The sequence below is a fragment of the Oncorhynchus masou genome, chromosome 24 (genome assembly GCF_036934945.1).
Source record: "Oncorhynchus masou masou isolate Uvic2021 chromosome 24, UVic_Omas_1.1, whole genome shotgun sequence".
Taxonomy (NCBI): Eukaryota; Metazoa; Chordata; class Actinopteri; order Salmoniformes; family Salmonidae; genus Oncorhynchus; species Oncorhynchus masou.
Window position 1 is genome coordinate 99,442,976 of NC_088235.1, and position 18,799 is coordinate 99,461,774.

The 18,799-nt window shown below is 44.0% G+C and overlaps 1 protein-coding gene across 1 annotated transcript in view; it reads left to right on the top strand.

The window, feature by feature from the left end:
• Positions 1-18,799, top strand: part of LOC135513120 (1-phosphatidylinositol 4,5-bisphosphate phosphodiesterase gamma-1-like) — a 73,109-nt gene that overhangs the window by 41,194 nt on the left and 13,116 nt on the right. Inside the window, exons 9-23 of the mRNA XM_064935844.1 lie at positions 178-273; positions 365-483; positions 678-763; positions 2,103-2,223; positions 2,335-2,503; positions 2,708-2,827; positions 3,086-3,232; positions 3,577-3,761; positions 4,533-4,733; positions 5,249-5,368; positions 9,558-9,741; positions 9,831-9,908; positions 18,082-18,185; positions 18,376-18,475; positions 18,634-18,700. Of these exons, the coding sequence (XP_064791916.1) occupies positions 178-273; positions 365-483; positions 678-763; positions 2,103-2,223; positions 2,335-2,503; positions 2,708-2,827; positions 3,086-3,232; positions 3,577-3,761; positions 4,533-4,733; positions 5,249-5,368; positions 9,558-9,741; positions 9,831-9,908; positions 18,082-18,185; positions 18,376-18,475; positions 18,634-18,700 (1,897 nt within the window). The remainder of the gene's footprint in view (positions 1-177; positions 274-364; positions 484-677; positions 764-2,102; positions 2,224-2,334; positions 2,504-2,707; positions 2,828-3,085; positions 3,233-3,576; positions 3,762-4,532; positions 4,734-5,248; positions 5,369-9,557; positions 9,742-9,830; positions 9,909-18,081; positions 18,186-18,375; positions 18,476-18,633; positions 18,701-18,799) is intronic.

The window sequence follows — 18,799 nt, forward strand, 5'->3', positions numbered from 1 at the left end:
CTTTCCTTAACCCATAGGAAGTCCCACCCAGTTGACTACTTCAAAAGTGTGAGTCCTCAATGGTCCTGCAAATGCTAAAACAAGCTTTGTGGCAAATTAGCCCTCTATCCAACTCTATGACTGAGACGTGTTTCCTGGTCGCATGTTGATGATGTCATGACCATGTGACACATGCAGGAGTCATGGGCGTCGGACCTGAGCCGCGTCAGAGAGTTCCTAACGGGCTACCTGAGGGGTGGAGCACAGACCGAACCTATGCTACAGCTAGATGAGGTAAGACGCATGCATACAAACACATGCGCACACACACACCACTCTCTCTCTCCCTGTCTGCTCATCCTCTAATGTTTTGTTCTCTGTTCAGTTCCTGACGTTCCTGTACTCCAAGGAGAACTCATTGTGTGACCCTCGACCTGCTGTTGTTGTCTCTGACGACATGAAGAGACCCCTGTCTCAGTACTGGATTTCCTCATCACACAACACGTAGGGTCACACCTCTATACCTCTATACCTCTACCTTTCTGTATCTCTCTCAAATTACCAAATTACATACTGCTCATTCAACCCTCCATATAACACTCTCTCTTTTCACTTCCTTTCCTCCTCTCCTATCTTCCTCTTCTCTCCCTCCCTCTCCCTCATTCGCTCCCTCTCCCGGTCTCCCCCTTCTCTCTCAGGTATCTGACAGGTGATCAGTTCTCCAGTGAGTCATCTCTAGAGGCCTACGCTCGATGCCTGAGGATGGGCTGTCGCTGCATAGAACGTAAGAAACGTCATCTTCTTCAACTCCCTCTATCTCTCTTTCTCAGGTCAATTCCTCTTCAACTCCCTCTCTCTCTTTCTCAGTTCAATTCCTCTTCAACTCCATCTATCTCTCTTTCTCAGGTCAATTCCTCTTCAACTCCCTCTCTCTCTTTCTCAGGTCAATTCCTCTTCAACTCCCTCTCTCTCTTTCTCAGTTCAATTCCTCTTCAACTCCCTCTCTCTCTTTCTCAGTTCAATTCCTCTTCAACTCCCTCTATCTCTCTTTCTCAGGTCAATTCCTCTTCAACTCCCTCTCTCTCTTTCTCAGTTCAATTCCTCTTCAACTCCATCTATCTCTCTTTTTCAGGTCAATTCCTCTTCAACTCTCTCTCTCTCTTTCTCAATTCAATTCCTCTTCAACTCCCTCTCTCACTTTCTTAGTTCAATTCCTCTTCAACTCCCTCTATCTCACTTTCTCTGTTCAATTCCCTCTTCAACTCTCTCTCTCTTTCTCAATTCAATTCCTCTTCAACTCCCTCTCTCACTTTCTCAGTTCAATTCCTCTTCAACTCCCTCTATCTCACTTTCTCTGTTCAATTCCTCTTCAACTCTCTCTCTCTTTCTCAATTCAATTCCTCTTCAACTTTCTCACTTTCTCAGTTCAATTCCTCTTCAACTCCCTCTCTCACTTTCTCTGTTCAATTCCTCTTCAACTCCCTCTATCTCACTTTCTCTGTTCAATTCCTCTTCAACTCCCTCTATCTCTCTTTCTCAATTCAATTCCTCTTCAACTCCCTCTCTCACTTTCTCTGTTCAATTCCTCTTCAACTCCCTCTATCTCACTTTCTCTGTTCAATTCCTCTTCAACTCCCTCTATCTCTCTTTCTCAATTCAATTCCTCTTCAACTCCCTCTATCTCTCTTTCTCAGTTCAATTCCTCTTCAACTCCCTCTATCTCTCTATCTCAATTCAATTCCTCTTCAACTCCCTCTCTCACTTTCTCTGTTCAATTCCTCTTCAACTCCCTCTATCTCTCTATCTCAATTCAATTCCTCTTCAACTCCCTCTATCTTTCTTTCTCAATTCAATTCCTCATCAACTCCCTCTATCTTTCTTTCTCAATTCAATTCCTCATCAACTCCCTCTATCTCTCTTTCTCAGTTCAATTCCTCTTCAACTCCCTCTATCTCTCTTTCTCAATTCAATTCTATTCTAAATGCTTTATTGGCATGATGAAAAAAATTGTATTGCCAAAGCAACACCACACAAGAATAAAGCATGCAGGAACATTCAAGGCAATTATTGATCAAATCTAACCTTGACCTTTGACCTTGCACTGTGTGAAAACATTGTTTCAGTTGATTGCTGGGATGGGCCTGATGACCTGCCAATCATCTACCATGGCCACACTCTCACCTCCAAGATCAAATTCCTGGACGTGCTGCACACCATAAAAGAGCATGCCTTTGTCACTTCAGAGTGAGTAGACACTCACTCACTCACTCACTCACTCACTCACTCACTCACTGTCTCTCTTTAACGTGTGTGTCTTACACGTGTGTTTGTATCTGTGTGTATCTGTATCTGTAGGTACCCAGTGATTCTTTCAATAGAGGACCACTGTAGTGTGGTCCAACAAAGGAACATGGCTACTCACTTTAAGAAGGTGTTTGGAGATCTGCTGCTGACCAAACCAGTGGACCTGAATGCAGATGAGCTGCCCTCGCCCTACCAGCTACGCAGGAAGATACTCATCAAGGTGACTGAACAACCGAACGGTCAAACACACTGACCATAACATGACCATGCCAAGTCTGTGGGGTGTGTCTGACATGGCTGTCTGAAATGGCTGTAGGGCCTCTGGTCATAAGACTACAAAAGGGAATAGTATGCCATTTCAGACACAATACTGAGCCAAAGTCAACCACTAGTCAACCTTAACTAAACTGTGTGTGTGTTTCAGCACAAGAAACTGGCGGAGGGCTCTCTGTATGAAGAGGTGACGTCAGCCAGCTACTCTGAGGCTGACATCAGTAACTCCCTCAGGAATGGCATTCTCTACCTGGAAGACCCCATAGACCACGTGAGTGTGTGTGTGGGAACATACGTGTGGGCATACAGATATAGATATGTGTGTGTGTCATCATTTCTATGTTGGTTACACGTGTGTGTGTGTGTGTGTGTGTGTGTGTGTGTGTGTGTGTGTGTGTGTGTGTGTGTGTGTGTGTGTGTGTGTGTGTGTGTGTGTGTGTGTGTGTGTGTGTGTGTGTGTGTGTGTGTGTGTGTGTGTGTGTGTGTGTGTGTGTGTGTGTGTGTGTGTGTGTGTGTGTGTGTGTTTCAGACATGGACTCCCCACTACTTTGTTCTGAGCAGTAATAAGATCTACTACTCGGAGGAGACTTCTCACTACCAGACTGCCGAGGAAGAGGAGGAGGAGGAGGAAGAGGAGGGGGGGAGGGGGAAAGAGGTGAGAGGGATGGTTACAAATGTGAGTGGAACAAACAATTCTTGCTCACACCTTATTTAACTGTCCTGTTTGGTCATATTTGGTAACAACATACTTTCTGTGACCTACTTAAAAATATTCAACACACTCAATGACCTTCAATGTGAGGAAAGAAACCTAAATGTAATTGTTAGGTAATTACTATTTTACCACTTAATGTCTAACTACAGTACTTACTAGGTAAATAGCAGGATGTCGAATTAAGTGGAACGGAATGTTTTGTCATTTGGATTTCTAATCTCTCTCTCCCTCCCCTCTCTCTCCTCCTCCCCCTCTTTCCTCCCACCCCCACCCCCTCTGTCCCCCTCCCTCTCCCCCCCATCTAGGAGTGTAACAACAATGAGCAGCACTGTGCAGAGCGCTGGTTCCATGGGAAGCTGGGAGGGGGGCGGGATGGGAGACAGGTTGCTGAGAAACTGCTGCAGGAGTACTGTGAGGGCGGGGGCAAGGATGGGACCTTCCTGGTCCGAGAGAGTGAGACCTTTGTAGGAGACTACACCCTCTCCTTTTGGTCAGTCACCTATGTCTCTATGCTGGTCTTCTCTATGTCTCTATGCTGGTCTTCTCTATGTCTCTATGCTAGTCCTCTCTATGTCTCTATGCTGGTCTTCTCTATGTCTCTAATCTAGTCCTCTCTATGTCTCTATGCTGGTCCAATTTATGTCTCTATGTTGGTCCTCTCAATGTCTCTATGTTGGTCCTCTCAATGTCTCTATGTTGGTCCTCTCAATGTCTCTATGCTGGTTCTCTCTGTGCTGGTCCTCTCTATGTCTCTATGCTGGTCTTCTCTGTGCTGGTCCTCTCTATGTCTCTATGCTGGTCCTCCCTTAGCTGGTCCTCTCTATGCTCAAAACTTGAGACGTCTGTAGCATTGTGTGACAAAATAGTCTATTGTAGAGTAGCCTTTTATTGTCCCCAACACAAGGTGCACCTGTGTAATGATCATGCTGTTTAATCAGCTTCTTGATATGCCACACCTGTCAGGTGGGTGGATTAATTTGACAAAGTAGATATTCTCACTAACATGGATGTAAACAAATGTGTGCACACAATTTCAGAGAATTAAGCTGTTTATATGTATGGAACATTTCTGGGATCTTTTATTTCAGCTCATAAATCATGGGACCAACACTTTACATGTTGTGTTTATATTTTTGTTCAGGATAGTACACTCAATACAGTAGGGAGTAGGGTGCCATTTGGAACCTTGTAGGTCCCCAGGATATGATGTCATGTGTGGGCCCTTCCATCTTGATTGACACCTGTGGCCCCTCCCCTCCAGGCGATCTGGGCGTGTGCAGCACTGTAGGATCCATTCCCGCCAGGAGTCTGGCTCCACCCGCTACTACCTGACTGACAACTTGGTGTTTGACAGCCTGTATAGACTCATCTGCCACTACAGAGACACGCCCCTACGCTGCAACGAGTTTGAGATGAGGCTGGGCAGCCCTGTACCACAGCCCAACGCACACGAGAGCAGAGAGTAAGAGGGGAGGGGGGTTGGGGTGTGTGTGTGCGTGTGTGTGTGTGTGTGTGTGTGTGTGTGTGTGTGTGTGTGTGTGTGTGTGTGTGTGTGTGTGTGTGTGTGTGTGTGTGTGTGTGTGTGTGTGTGTGTGTGTGTGTGTGTGTGTGTGTGTGGGAGAGAGACAGAAAGTTAATGTGTTAGTAACACACATGTTGTGTTCCCCATGTTCACACAGACACACACCAGTGGAGGCTGCTGAGGGGAGGACAGCGTATAGTAATGGCTGGAACGGAGTGAATGGAATGACATCAAAAATATAGAAACCATGTGTTTGATGTTGTTGATATCTTTCCACCTGTTCCGCTCCAGTCATTACCACGAGCCCGTCCTCCCCAATTAAGGTGCCACCACCCTCCTGTGACACACACGTCCTCATAAACACACACACGCGTCCTCATACATGCACACTTTCATACACACATACCTCGTCATACACACAGACGCGTGAGTACTCTGTGTTATGTTGTGTTTAGGTGGTTCCACTCCAGTCTTTCTCGTGTCCAGGCTGAACACATGTTGATGAGGGTACCCAGAGATGGGGCCTACCTGCTCCGCAAACGCAGCGACATCAACTCCTACGCTATCTCCTTCAGGTAACACACACACACATAAACAAACACACCCATAGAAAAACAAAGACTTTTCAATTGTATTCAAATTAAATTAAATTTGCTTCGTAGACAACAATGACATGCTTAATTATGGGTCTTTTTCCAACAATGCTAAAATAGACGCAGTGAATAACGAATAAAAAAAGAGATTAAAAATAACATGGCTAAATACAGGAAGTAGAAAATAACATGGCTATATACAGGAAGTAGAAAATAACATGGCTATATACAGGAAGTAGAAAATAACATGGCTATATACAGGCAGTACCAGTACCGAGTTGATCTGCAGGGGTACGAGGTATTTGAGGTAGATACAGTACCAGTGAAAAGTTTGGGCACACCTACTGGAATCATGTGGTAATCAAAAAAGTGTTCAACAAATCTAAATATATTTTATATTTCAAAGTAGCCACCAATTGCCTTGATGACAGCTTTGCACACTCTTGGTATTCTCTCAACCAACAGTCCCACATATGTTGAGCACCTGTTGGCTCCTTTTCCTTCACTCTGCGGTCCAACTCATCCCAAACCATCTCAATGGGTCAATTGGTCAAATAGCCGTTACACAGCCTGGAGGTGTCCCACTAAGTGCAAACCAGATGGGATGGCGTATCGCCGCATAATGCTGTGGTAGCCATGCTGGTTAAGAGTGCCTTGAATTCTAAATAAATCATAGGCAGTGTCACTAGCAAAGCCCCCCACATCATCACATCTCCTCCTCCATGCTTCACGGTTGTAACCACACATGCGGAGATAATCGGTTCACCTACTCTGTGTCTCACAAAGACACGGCGGTTGGAACCAAAAATCTAAAATTTGGACTCATCAAACCAAAGGACAGATTTCCACTGGTCTCATGTCCATTGCTTGTGTTTCTTGGGTCAAGCAAGTCTCTTCTTCTCATTGGTGTCATTTAGTAGTGGTGTCTTTGCAGCAATTCGACCATGAAGGCCTGATTCATGCTCCTCTGAACAGTTGATGTCTGTTACTTCAACTCTGTGAAGCATTTATTTGGGCTGCAATTTCTGAGGCTGGTAACTCTAATGAACGTATCCTCTGTAGCAGAGGTAACTCAGGGTCTTCCTTTCCTCTGGCAGTCCTCATGAGAGCAAGTCTCATCATAGCGCTTGATGGTTTTTGCGACTGCACTTGAAGAAAATGTAGAAGTTCTTGAAATTTTCTGGATTGACTGACCTTCATGTCCTAAAGTAATGATGGACTGTCATTTCTCTTTGCTTATTTGAGCTGTTCTTGCCATAATATGGACTTGGTCTTTCACCAAATAGTGCTGTCTTGTGTATACCCCCCTACCTTATCACAGCACAACTGATTGGCTCAAATGCATTAAGAAGGAAATTAACAAATTCATTATTTTTACACAAATTCACTTTTAACAGCTGTTAATTGAAATGCATTCCAGGTGACTACCTCATGAAGCTAGTTGAGAGAATGCAAAGAGTGTGCAAAGCTCTCATCATGGCAAAGGGTGGATACTTTGAAGAACCTCAAATATAAAATATATTTTGATTTATTGAACACTTTTCTTTGGTTACTACATGATTCCAATAATGTTATTTCATAGTTTTGATGTCTTCATTATTATTCTACAATGTAGAAAATAGTAAAACAATTAAAAAAGCCCTTGAATCAGTAGGTGTGTCCAAACTTTTGACTGGTGCTGTATGTACTTTACATTTACGTAGTGTATAGCAGCATCGTATGTGGTGATTGTGAAAGTGTGTGTGCAGGGCGTCAGTATGCATGTGTGTGCATGTTATCTGTGTGTGGGCGTATGTTGTGTGTGTATGTGTGTGTTGGGGTGTAAGTATGTGTGAGTGTATGGGTAGAGTCCAGTGTGTGTGCATGTTATCTGTGTGTGGGCGTATGTTTGTGTGTATGTGTGTGTTGGGGTGTAAGTATGTGTGAGTGTATGGGTAGAGTCCAGTGTGTGTGCATGTTATCTGTGTGTGGGCGTATGTTTGTGTGTATGTGTGTGTTGGGGTGTAAGTATGTGTGAGTGTATGGGTAGAGTCCAGTGTGTGTGCATGTTATCTGCGTGTGGGCGTATGTTGTGTGTGTATGTGTTGGGGTGTAAGTATGTGTGAATTTAGTTTCATCAGACCAGTGGACATTTCCCCAAAATGTACGATCTTTGTCCCCATGTGCAGTTGCAAACCGTAGTCTGGCTTTATATGGCAGTTTTGGAGCAGTGGCTTCTTCCTGGCTGAGTGGCCTTTCAGGTTATGTCGATATTTTTTTAATTTAATTTTTTTAATGTATTTAGCCGTTATTTTACATTTACATTTACATTTAAGTCATTTAGCAGACGCTCTTATCCAGAGCGACTTACAAATTGGTGAATTCACCTTCTGACATCCAGTGGAACAGCCACTTTACAATAATGCATCTAAATCATTTATGGGGGGGGGTGAGAAGGATTACTTTATCCTATCCTAGGTATTCCTTGAAGAGGTGGGGTTTCAGGTGTCTCCGGAAGGTGGTGATTGACTCCGCTGTCCTGGCGTCGTGAGGGAGTTTGTTCCACCATTGGGGGGCCAGAGCAGCGAACAGTTTTGACTGGGCTGAGCGGGAACTGTACTTCCTCAGTGGTAGGGAGGCGAGCAGGCCAGAGGTGGATGAACGCAGTGCCCTTGTTTGGGTGTAGGGCCTGATCAGAGCCTGGAGGTACTGCGGTGCCGTTCCCCTCACAGCTCCGTAGGCAAGCACCATGGTCTTGTAGCGGATGCGAGCTTCAACTGGAAGCCAGTGGAGAGAGCGGAGGAGCGGGGTGACGTGAGAGAACTTGGGAAGGTTGAACACCAGACGGGCTGCGGCGTTCTGGATGAGTTGTAGGGGTTTAATGGCACATTTTAATGGCACATTTTACCAGGTAAGTTGACTGAGAACACATTTTCATTTACAGCAACAACTTGGGGAATAGTTACAGGGGAGAGGATGTAGGACTTGTTTTACTGTGGATATAGATACTTTTGTACCTGTTTCCTCCATCATCTTCACAAGGTCCTTTGCTGTTGTTCTGGAATTGATTTGCACTTTCCACACCAAAGTACGTTCATCTCTAGGAGACAGAACATGTCTCCTTCCTGAAAGGTATGACGGCTGCAAGGTTCCATGGTGTTTATACTTGCATGTGGAGGTCTACAATTTTTTTACGAGGTGTTGGCTGATTTCTTTTGATTTTCCCATGATGTCAAGCAAAGAGGCACTGAGTTTGAAGGTAGGCCTTGAAATACATCCACAGGTACACCTCCAATTGACTCAAAAGATGTCAATTAGGCTTTCAGAATCTTCTAAAGCCATGACATAATTTTCTGGAATTTTCAATGCTGTTTAAAGGCACGACTTAGTGTATATAAACTTCTGACCCACTGGAATTGTGATACAGTGAATTATAAGTGAAATAATCTGTTCTTTAAACAATTGTTGGAAAAATGACTTATGTCATGCACAAAGTAGATGTCCTAACCAACTTGCCAAAACTACAGTTGGTTAACAAGAAATTTGTGGAGTGGTTGAAAAGTGAGTTTTAATGTCTCCAACCTAAATGTCTGTAAACTTCTGACTTAAACTGTAGCAGTATTCTTTAGCAGTCTCATGGCTTGGGGGTAGAAGCTGTTCAGTGTCCTGTTGGATCCAGACTTGGTGCACTGGTACAGCATGCCATGTGCTAGCAGAGAGAAAAGTTTGTAGCTTGGGTGGCTGAAGTCTTTGACAATTGTTTGGGACTTCCTCTGACACTGCCTGGTATAGAGGTCCTGGATGGCAGGGAGCTCGGTCCCAGTGATGTACTGGGCCAGACGCACTTCCATTTGTGGCGCTTTGCGGTCGAATGTCAAGCAGTTGCCATACCAAGCGGTGATGCAGCCAGTCAAGATGCTCTCAATGTTGTAGCTGTAAAACATTTTGAGAATCTGAGTTCCCAAACCTTTTATTTTACACTAAACATCTCTGACCTTCCACCCCCATCTCTCTCTCCCTCTCCCTGTCCACTCCCTTTCCCCCTTCTCTATCTGTCAACTCCCCTCTCCCCTCACTCTCTCTCTATTGCCCGGCCTCTCTCCCCCTCCTTCTCCCCTCCCCCTTTCTCTCCCTGTCCACTCTCCCCTCTCTCCCTCTCTCCCCCCTCCCTTTTCCCCTTCTCTCTCCCTAGGGCGGAGGGTAAGATCAAACACTGTCGTATCCAGCAGGAGGGCCGTATGTTCATGTTGGGTAGCTCAGCAGAGTTCGAGAGTCTGGTTGACTTGGTCAGCTACTATGAGAAACACCCCCTGTACCGCAAAATGAGGCTGCGCTACCCCATCAACGAAGACACACTGGACCGCATGGGCACCACGGTAACACACACACACACAGCTTGAATGTGTGTATTTTCAGATCTGATATTTTATATTGTTACGTATCCCTACTGTAAATCTCTATTCAGGAGCTAGACTATGGAGCGTTGTATGAAGTCAGGACCCCACATTTCTACGTCGAGGCCAACAAGATGCCCACGGCTCGGGTAAGTGAAATATTATATATGTGTGTGTGTGAGTAAACTGACATTCGTAGGTTTGGGCATGCCTGTGTCTGGTGTGTGCCAGTTACATATTTTATAATTTGGGCAGTAGTGGAAAGGTTGTGGTCATTGATATTTAAGTTGTGGCCATTAATGTTCAAGTTGTGGTCATTAATGTTTGACTTGTGGTCTTTAGCAGTTGGTTATGTTGTGGTACAGTAAAGGTCTTCACGGGTCCAAACAGGGTCACAATATGCTTAAATGTTTTATTTTAAAGAACTGTTCCGAACAGACCCAAGGACAACTAACTCGTTCTGTATAGACCTTGTCGGATCCGGATCCAGTCCGATCCAAGTGATGCAAGCAGCAGAAAAGTCCTTTTTTAATCTACTTTATTAACCAGAGCTGAAAAAACGCGAGAGGAGGGAGAGAGGTGTTGTTCTAGCATGTGGGAGAGGGGCCGTACTGTGAGAGAGTGACACGGGGAGCAGGGAGGAAGAGACAAGAGATGAGAGACAGCAACCAAGCAACAAGCCAACTCACACTGTGGTAGACTAATAGCTGCCATAGCTAGGTTATTTATCATCAACTATGTAGTAGACTAATAGCTGCCATAGCTAGGTTATATATCATCAACTAGGTAGTAGACTAATAGCTGCCATAGCTAGGTTATATATCATCAACTATGTAGTAGACTAATAGCTGCAATAGCTAGGTTATTTATCATCAACTATGTAGTAGACTAATAGCTGCCATAGCTAGGTTATTTATCATCAACTATGTAGTAGACTAATAGCTGCCATAGCTAGGTTATTTATCATCAACTATGTAGTAGACTAATAGCTGCCATAGCTAGGTTATATATCATCAACTATGTAGTAGACTAATAGCTGCCATAGCTAGGTTATTTATCATCAACTATGTAGTAGACTAATAGCTGCCATAGCTAGGTTATATATCATCAACTATGTAGTAGACTAATAGCTGCCATAGCTAGGTTATTTATCATCAACTATGTAGTAGACTAATAGCTGCCATAGCTAGGTTATATATCATCAACTATGTAGTAGACTAATAGCTGCCATAGCTAGGTTATTTATCATCAACTATGTAGTAGACTAATAGCTGCCATAGCTAGGTTATTTATCATCAAATATTATGACGTAGTACCTGTCTTGACTGCATCAAACCGGGAGAAGTTAGTTAAAATAGCTAACATTAGCTAGCTAGGCTAATTGAGGCTGCAGTGCATGCGCTTTTTCATCCTAACAATCAATCAATCAAATGTATTTATAAAGCCCTTCTTACAAGGTAGCTAGTAGATCATCAACATGTAGTAGACTAATAGCTGCCATAGGAAAAATCTCCCAATGCATGTAAAGACTAATAGCTGCCATAGGAAGAAACTATGAGAGAATAGACTATGAGGGGTGGCCAGTCCTCTTCTGGCTGTGCTAGGTAGAGATTTTAACAAAACATGGCCAAGATGTTCAAATGTTCATAGATGACCAGCAGGGTCAAGTAACAATAATCACAATGGTTGTAGAGGGTGTAACAGGTCAGCACCTCAGGAGTAAATGTCAGTTGGCTTTTATAGCCGATCATTCAGATATTATGCACTTGCTGTCTCCAGAGAGTTGAAGACAGCAGGTCTGGGAAGGTAGCACGTCCGGTGAACAGGTCAGGGTTCCATAGCCACAGGCAGAACAGTTGACACTGGAGCAGCAGCACGGCCAGGTGGACTGGGGACAGCAAGGAGTCATCAGCCAGAGGCCAGGTAGCATGTCCTGAGGCATGGTCCTATGACTCAGGTCCTCCAAGAGAAAGAAAAAAATCAAAAAATGACAGAATTATAAAGCCCTTACATTCAGCATGACACGGATAAGACTGGAGAGAAACCCAGATATAAAACTGACCCCAAACATAAACTAGTGCAGCACCCCTCCTAGGGAGAGCATGGAAGAGCACCAGTAAGCCAGTGGGCCAGACAGAGACAGCAAGGGCTGTTCGCTACTCCAGTGCCTTTCCGTTCACCTTCACACTCCTGGGCCAGACTACACTCAATCATAGGACCTACTGAAGAGATGAGTCTTCAATAAAGACTTAAAGATCGAGACCGAGTCTGCGTCTCTCGCATGGATAGGCAGACCATTCCATAAAAATGGAGCTCTATAGGAGAAAGCCCTGCCTCCAGCTGTTTGCTGAAAAATTCTAGGGACAATAAGGAGGCCTGCGTCATGTGACTGTAGCGTACGTGTAGGTATGTACGGCAGGACCAAATCGGAAAGATAGGAAGGAGCAAGCCCATGTAATGCTTTGTAGGTTAGCAGTATACCTTGAAATCAGCCCTAGCCTTAACAGGAAGCCAGTGTAGAGGCTAGCACTGGGGTAATATGATCAATTTTTTGGGTTCTAGTCAAGATTCTAGCAGCAGTGTTTAGCACTAACTGTAGTTTATTTAGTGCTCTATCCGAGTAGCCGGAAATTAGAGCATTGCAGTGGTATAACCAAGAAGTGACAAAAGCATGGATACATTTTTCTGCATAATTTTTGGACAGAAAGTTTCAGATTTTTGCAATGTTACGTAGATGGAATAAATCTTGATATGTTCGTCAAAAGAGAGATCAGGGTCCAGAGTAACGCCGAGGTCCTTCACAGTTTTATTTGAGGCGACTGTACAACCATCAAGATTAATTGTCAGATTCAACAGAAGATCTCTTTGTTTCTTGGGACCTAGAACAAGCATCTCTGTTTTGTCTGAGTTTAATAGTAGAACATTTGCCACCATCCACTTCCTTATGTCTGAAACACAGGCTTCCAGGTAGGGCAATTTTGGGGCTTTGCCATGTTTCATCAAAATATACAGCTGTGTGTTGTCTGCATAGCAGTAAAAGTTAACATTATGTTTCCAAATGACATCACCAGAGGGACAATATATAGTGAAGACAATAGTTGTCCTGAAACGGAGCCTTGAGGAACACCGTAATTTACAGAGGACACATCATCCACAGAGACAAACTGATATTTTTTTCGGCAGATAAGATCCAAACCAGGCCAAAACTTGTCCGTGTAGACAAATTTGGGTTTCTAATCTCTCCAAAAGAATGTGGTGATTGATGGTATCAAAAGCAGCACTAAGGTCTAGGAGCACGCGGACAGATGCAGAACCTCGGTCTGACGCCATTAAAAGGTAATTTTCCACCTTCACAAGTGCAGTCTCAGTGCTATGATGGGGTCTACAACCAGACTGAAGCATTACATAGACATTGTTTGTCTTCAGGAAGGCAGTGAGTTTCTGTGCAACAGCTTTTTAAACATTTCTTGGGAGGAATGGGAGATTCGATACAGGCCGATAGTTGTTTTATATTTTCTGGGTCAAGGTTTGGCTTTTTCAAGAGAGGCTTTATTACTGCCACTTTTAGTGAGTTTGGTACACATCCGGTGGATAGAGAGCCGTTTATTATGTTCAACTTAGGAGGGACAAGCACAGGAAGCAGCTCTTTCAGTAGTTTAGTTGGAATAGGGTCCAGTATGCAGCTTGAAGTTTTATAGTATTAAAAAACTTGAGTGTCTCCCTTGATCCTAGGTCCTGACAGAGTTGTGCAGACTCAGGACAACTGAACTTTGGAGAAATACGCAGATTTAAAAACAAGTCCATAATTTGCTTTCTAATGATCATGATATTTTCGTCAAAGAAGTTCATGAATGTAATCACTGCTGAAATGAAAGCCATCCTCTCTTGGGGAATACTGCTTTTTAGTTAGCTTTGAGACAGTATCAAAAATAAATTTAGGATTGTTCTTATTTCCCTCAATTAAGTTGGAAAAATAGGATGATCGAGCAGCAGTGAGGGCTCTTCGATACTGCACGGTACTGTCTTTCCAAGCTAGTCAGACGACTTCCAGTTTGGTGTAGCGCCATTTCCGTTCCAATATTCTGGAAGCTTGCTTCAGAGCTCGGATATTTTCTGTATACCAGGGAGCTAGTTTCTTATTTTTATATATATATTTTATTTCAGCTTAATTTAACCAGGTAGGCCAGTTGAGAACAAGTTCTCATTTACAACTGCAACCTGGCCAAGATAAAGCAAAGCAGTGCAACACAAACAACACAGAGTTACACATGGGATAAACAAACGTACAGTCAATAACACAATAGAAAAATCTATATACAGTGTGTGTAAATGTAGTAAGATTAGGGAGGTAAGACAATAAGTAGTCCATAGTGGCGAAATAATTACAATACAGCAATTAAACACTGGAGTGATCGATGTGCAGATGAATGTGCAAGTGGAGATACTGGGGTGCAAAGGAGCAAAATAATTAAAAATAACAATATGATAAATGTTTTTTGTTTTTGAATTTATAGCACGGCTTTTGATGTTCCTTGGGTTCGGAGCAAATTATTTGTTGCGATTGCAAACGTAATGAAATGGTGGTCCGACAATCCAGGATTATGAGGAAAAACATTAAGATCCACAATTTTATTCCACGGGACAAAACTAGGTACAGAGTATGACTGTGGCAGTGAGTAGGTCCGGAGACATGTTGGACAAAACCCACTGAGTCGATGATGGCTCCGAAAGCCTTTTGGAGTGGGTCTGTGGGCTTTTCCATGTGAATATTAAAGTCACCAAAAATATTATCTGCCATGACTACAAGGTCCGATAGGATTTCACGGAACTCAGTGAGGAATGCAGGATATGGCCCAGGAGGCCTGTAAACAGTAGCAATAAAAGGTTATTGAGTAGGCTACATAGATTTCATGACTAGAAGTTCAAAAGACAAAAACGCAGTCTTTTTTTTTGTAAATTTAAATTTGCTATCATAAATGCCTTTGTGGGATGCGCAGGGGATATCAGGAGGCAAGGCCCCATTTAACACAGTAAATTCATCAGGCTTAAGCCATGTTTCAATCACATCAAGATTATGATCAGTGATTAGTTCATTGCCTATAACTGCCATTAAGTAGCCCTATTTTGAGATGCGAGGTATCACAATCTCTTTCAATAATGACAGGAATAGAGGAGGTCTTTTTTCCAGTGAGATTGCTAAGGCGAACACCGCCATGTTTAGTTTTGCCCAACCTAGATCGAGACACAGACCCAGTCTCAATGGGGAAGGCTGGGCTGACGACACTGACTGTGCTAGTGGTAGACTCCACTAAGCTGGCAGGCTGGCTAACATCCTGCTGTCTGGCCTGCACCCTATTTAGTTGTGGAGCTAGGGGAGTTAGAGCCCTGTCTATGTTCGTAGATAAGATGAGAGCACCCCTCCAGCTAGGATGGAGTCCGTCACTCCTCAGCAGGTCAGGCTTGGTCCTGTTTGTGGGTGAGTCCCAGAAAGAGGGCCAATTATCTACAAATTCTATCTTTTGGGAGGGGCAGAAAACAGTTTTCAACCAGCGATTGAGTTGTGAGACTCTGCTGTAGAGCTCATCACTCCCCCTAACTGGGAGGGGGTCAGAGACAATTACTCGATGCCGACATCTTTCTAGCTGATTTACACCCTGAAGCTATGTTGCTTGGTGACCTCTGACTGTTTCATCCTAACATCATTGGCGCTGACGTGGATAACAATATCTCTATACTCTCTATACTCACCAGTTTTAGCCTCAGCCAGCACCATCTTCAGATTAGCCTTAACGTCAGTAGCCCTGCCCCCTGGTAAACAGTGTATGATCGCTGGATGATTCGTTTTACGTCGAATACTGCAGGTAATGGAGTTGCCAATCACTATGGTTTTCAATTTGTCAGAGCTCATGGTGGGAAGCTTCGGCGTCTCAGACCCCGTAAAGGTAGGAGGAGAGACCAGAGAAGGCTCGGACTCTGACTCCGACTCGCTGGAAACCGGTTGAAAGTTTCTGTCGGCTGAATGAGCGACACCGGTTGAGCATTCCTACAGCATTTCCCTCCAGAAGCCATGAGGAAGTTGTCCGGCTGTGGGGACGAGGGGATTTATACTACTATCTGTACTTACTGGTGGCACAGACACTGTTTCATCCTTTCCTACACTTAAATGACCTTTGCCTAACGATTGTGTCTGAAGCTGGACTTGCAGCACAGCTATCCTCGCCGTAAGGCGATCGTTCTCCTGTATATTATGAGTACAGCGACTGCAATTCGAAGGCATCATGTAAATGTTACTACTGGTGGAGGTCCTGAAGAACCACATCCAGGGTGAAAATGTTGAATGAAAAAAGTTGAGCGAGGGGACAAAATAAAAATATATAACGGTAATTAAAAAGTAAAAAACTTAAAGTTGGTAGATAGCAAAGTAAGGGTAGCAACAAACCGCACAGCAGCACATAAACAAGTCTACAAGTTGTGACCAATAACTCCATTCAGAATATTAAGTTGCAGTCTAGCTGTTGGCTCTTGGTCGTTGTAGCCTATCCTTTAACTTTTAATTCCATCATTTTAATTCCATCTTCCACTGATTAGACATCTCCTAACTTTTGCCACACAGAGGCTCTATCACTGTAACCTACTGCCGCTTTGATGACTTTTGATTGGCCATCAACAACAACAAGCTACACACGCCACTCTCGTGAAAAGCAAAAGCAGCAGCATAAATGATCAAATGTCTCTCTCTCTCTACGGAAGCAGTCGTATTTAGATCTGTATGGGCGCTTCCTGACAAGTCAGTTGAAATGACACATGCCTGAGACCCGTGACAATTATATCAGATCTGACCTAGATCTGGTGACATTATTTAGAATTCTGGATCAGGACCCGCTCGGGTCCCGGATCATGTCTCGGGTATTCATGTACATGTGGATCCATGAAGACCTCTCGTGTACGGTCAAGGCCCTGTATGATTTAGTGTTTGTGGTCTTGTGTTGCAGTGTACGGTCAAGGCCCTGTATGATTTAGTGTTTGTGGTCTTGTGTTGCAGTGTACGGTCAAGGCCCTGTATGATTTAGTGTTTGTGTTGTTGTGTTGCAGTTTACGGTCAAGGCCCTGTATGATTTAGTGTTTGTAGTCTTGTGTTGCAGTTTACAGTCAAGGCCCTGTGTGATTTAGTGTTTGTAGTCTTGTGTTGCAGTTTACAGTCAAGGCCCTGTATGATTTAGTGTTTGTGTTGTTGTGTTGCAGTTTACGGTCAAGGCCCTGTATGATTTAGTGTTTGTAGTCTTGTGTTGCAGTTTACAGTCAAGGCCCTGTATGATTTAGTGTTTGTGGTCTTGTGTTGCAGTGTACGGTCAAGGCCCTGTATGATTTAGTGTTTGTAGTCTTGTGTTGCAGTTTACAGTCAAGGCCCTGTATGATTTAGTGTTTGTGGTCTTGTGTTGCAGTGTACGGTCAAGGCCCTGTATGATTTAGTGTTTGTGGTCTTGTGTTGCAGTGTACGGTCAAGGCCCTGTATGATTTAGTGTTTGTGGTCTTGTGTTGCAGTGTACGGTCAAGGCCCTGTATGATTTAGTGTTTGTGGTCTTGTGTTGCAGTGTACGGTCAAGGCCCTGTATGATTTAGTGTTTGTGTTGTTGTGTTGCAGTTTACGGTCAAGGCCCTGTATGATTTAGTGTTTGTGTTGTTGTGTTGCAGTTTACGGTCAAGGCCCTGTATGATTTAGTGTTTGTGTTGTTGTGTTGCAGTACGGTACTGTATGATTTAGTGTTTGTGTTGTTGGTCAAGGCCCTGTATGATTTAGTGTTTGTGTTGTTGTGTTGCAGTTTACGGTCAAGGCCCTGTATGATTTAGTGTTTGTGTTGTTGTGTTGCAGTTTACGGTCAAGGCCCTGTATGATTTAGTGTTTGTGTTGTTGTGTTGCAGTTTACGGTCAAGGCCCTGTATGATTTAGTGTTTGTGGTCTTGTGTTGCAGTTTACGGTCAAGGCCCTGTATGATTTAGTGTTTGTGGTCTTGTGTTGCAGTGTACGGTCAAGGCCCTGTATGATTTAGTGTTTGTGGTCTTGTGTTGCAGTTTACGGTCAAGGCCCTGTATGATTTAGTGTTTGTGGTCTTGTGTTGCAGTTTACGGTCAAGGCCCTGTATGATTTAGTGTTTGTGGTCTTGTGTTGCAGTTTACGGTCAAGGCCCTGTATGATTTAGTGTTTGTGGTCTTGTGTTGCAGTGTACGGTGTCAAGGCCCTGTATGATTTAGTGTTTGTGTTGTTGTGTTGCAGTTTACGGTCAAGGCCCTGTATGATTTAGTGTTTGTGTTGTTGTGTTGCAGTGTACGGTCAAGGCCCTGTATGACTACAGAGCCCAGAGGGACGACGAGCTGTGTTTCCCCAAACAGGCCCTCATCCTCAGCGTGGACAAGCAGGAAGGAGGCTGGTGAGTGGAACAGGGTTTTCATATCTCCATGGCACTTAACGATTACTCATTGATTGGCTAGAGTGCACATTGGTCACCCCGGGTACGTTTCTTTATGGATGAAAACCAATGTGGGTTGATGAATGGAGTTGATAATTAACATTTCTCTGAGTTGTCTTTAAATCGTGGATTTCCCTCCACCGGCCCCTAGGTGGCGAGGTGATTACGGAGGGAAGAAGCAGCTGTGGTTTCCTGCCAACTACGTAGAAGAAGTCCCCAACTCACCCGCCCGCGAGACAGGAGATGAGGCAGTACGTTATAGTATAGGCAAACATAGGCCATACATAGACATGTTCATGCATTCATGATACACACACACATCTTCTACAGCAGTTAGAGGGGAATGAAGCTAACTTCATGTCCTGACTTCCTGCTTCCTGTGTCTTTGACTTCCTGTTTCTTGGTACAGTCTACAGAGAACAGTCCACTAGGAACATTTCTCAAGGGCTTCATCGATGTGCCAACCTGCCACGTAGGTGAGTCTGTGTGTAACTGATGTGCCAACCTGCCACGTAGGTGAGTCTGTGTGTAACTGATGTGCCAACCTGCCACGTAGGTGAGTCTATGTGTAACTG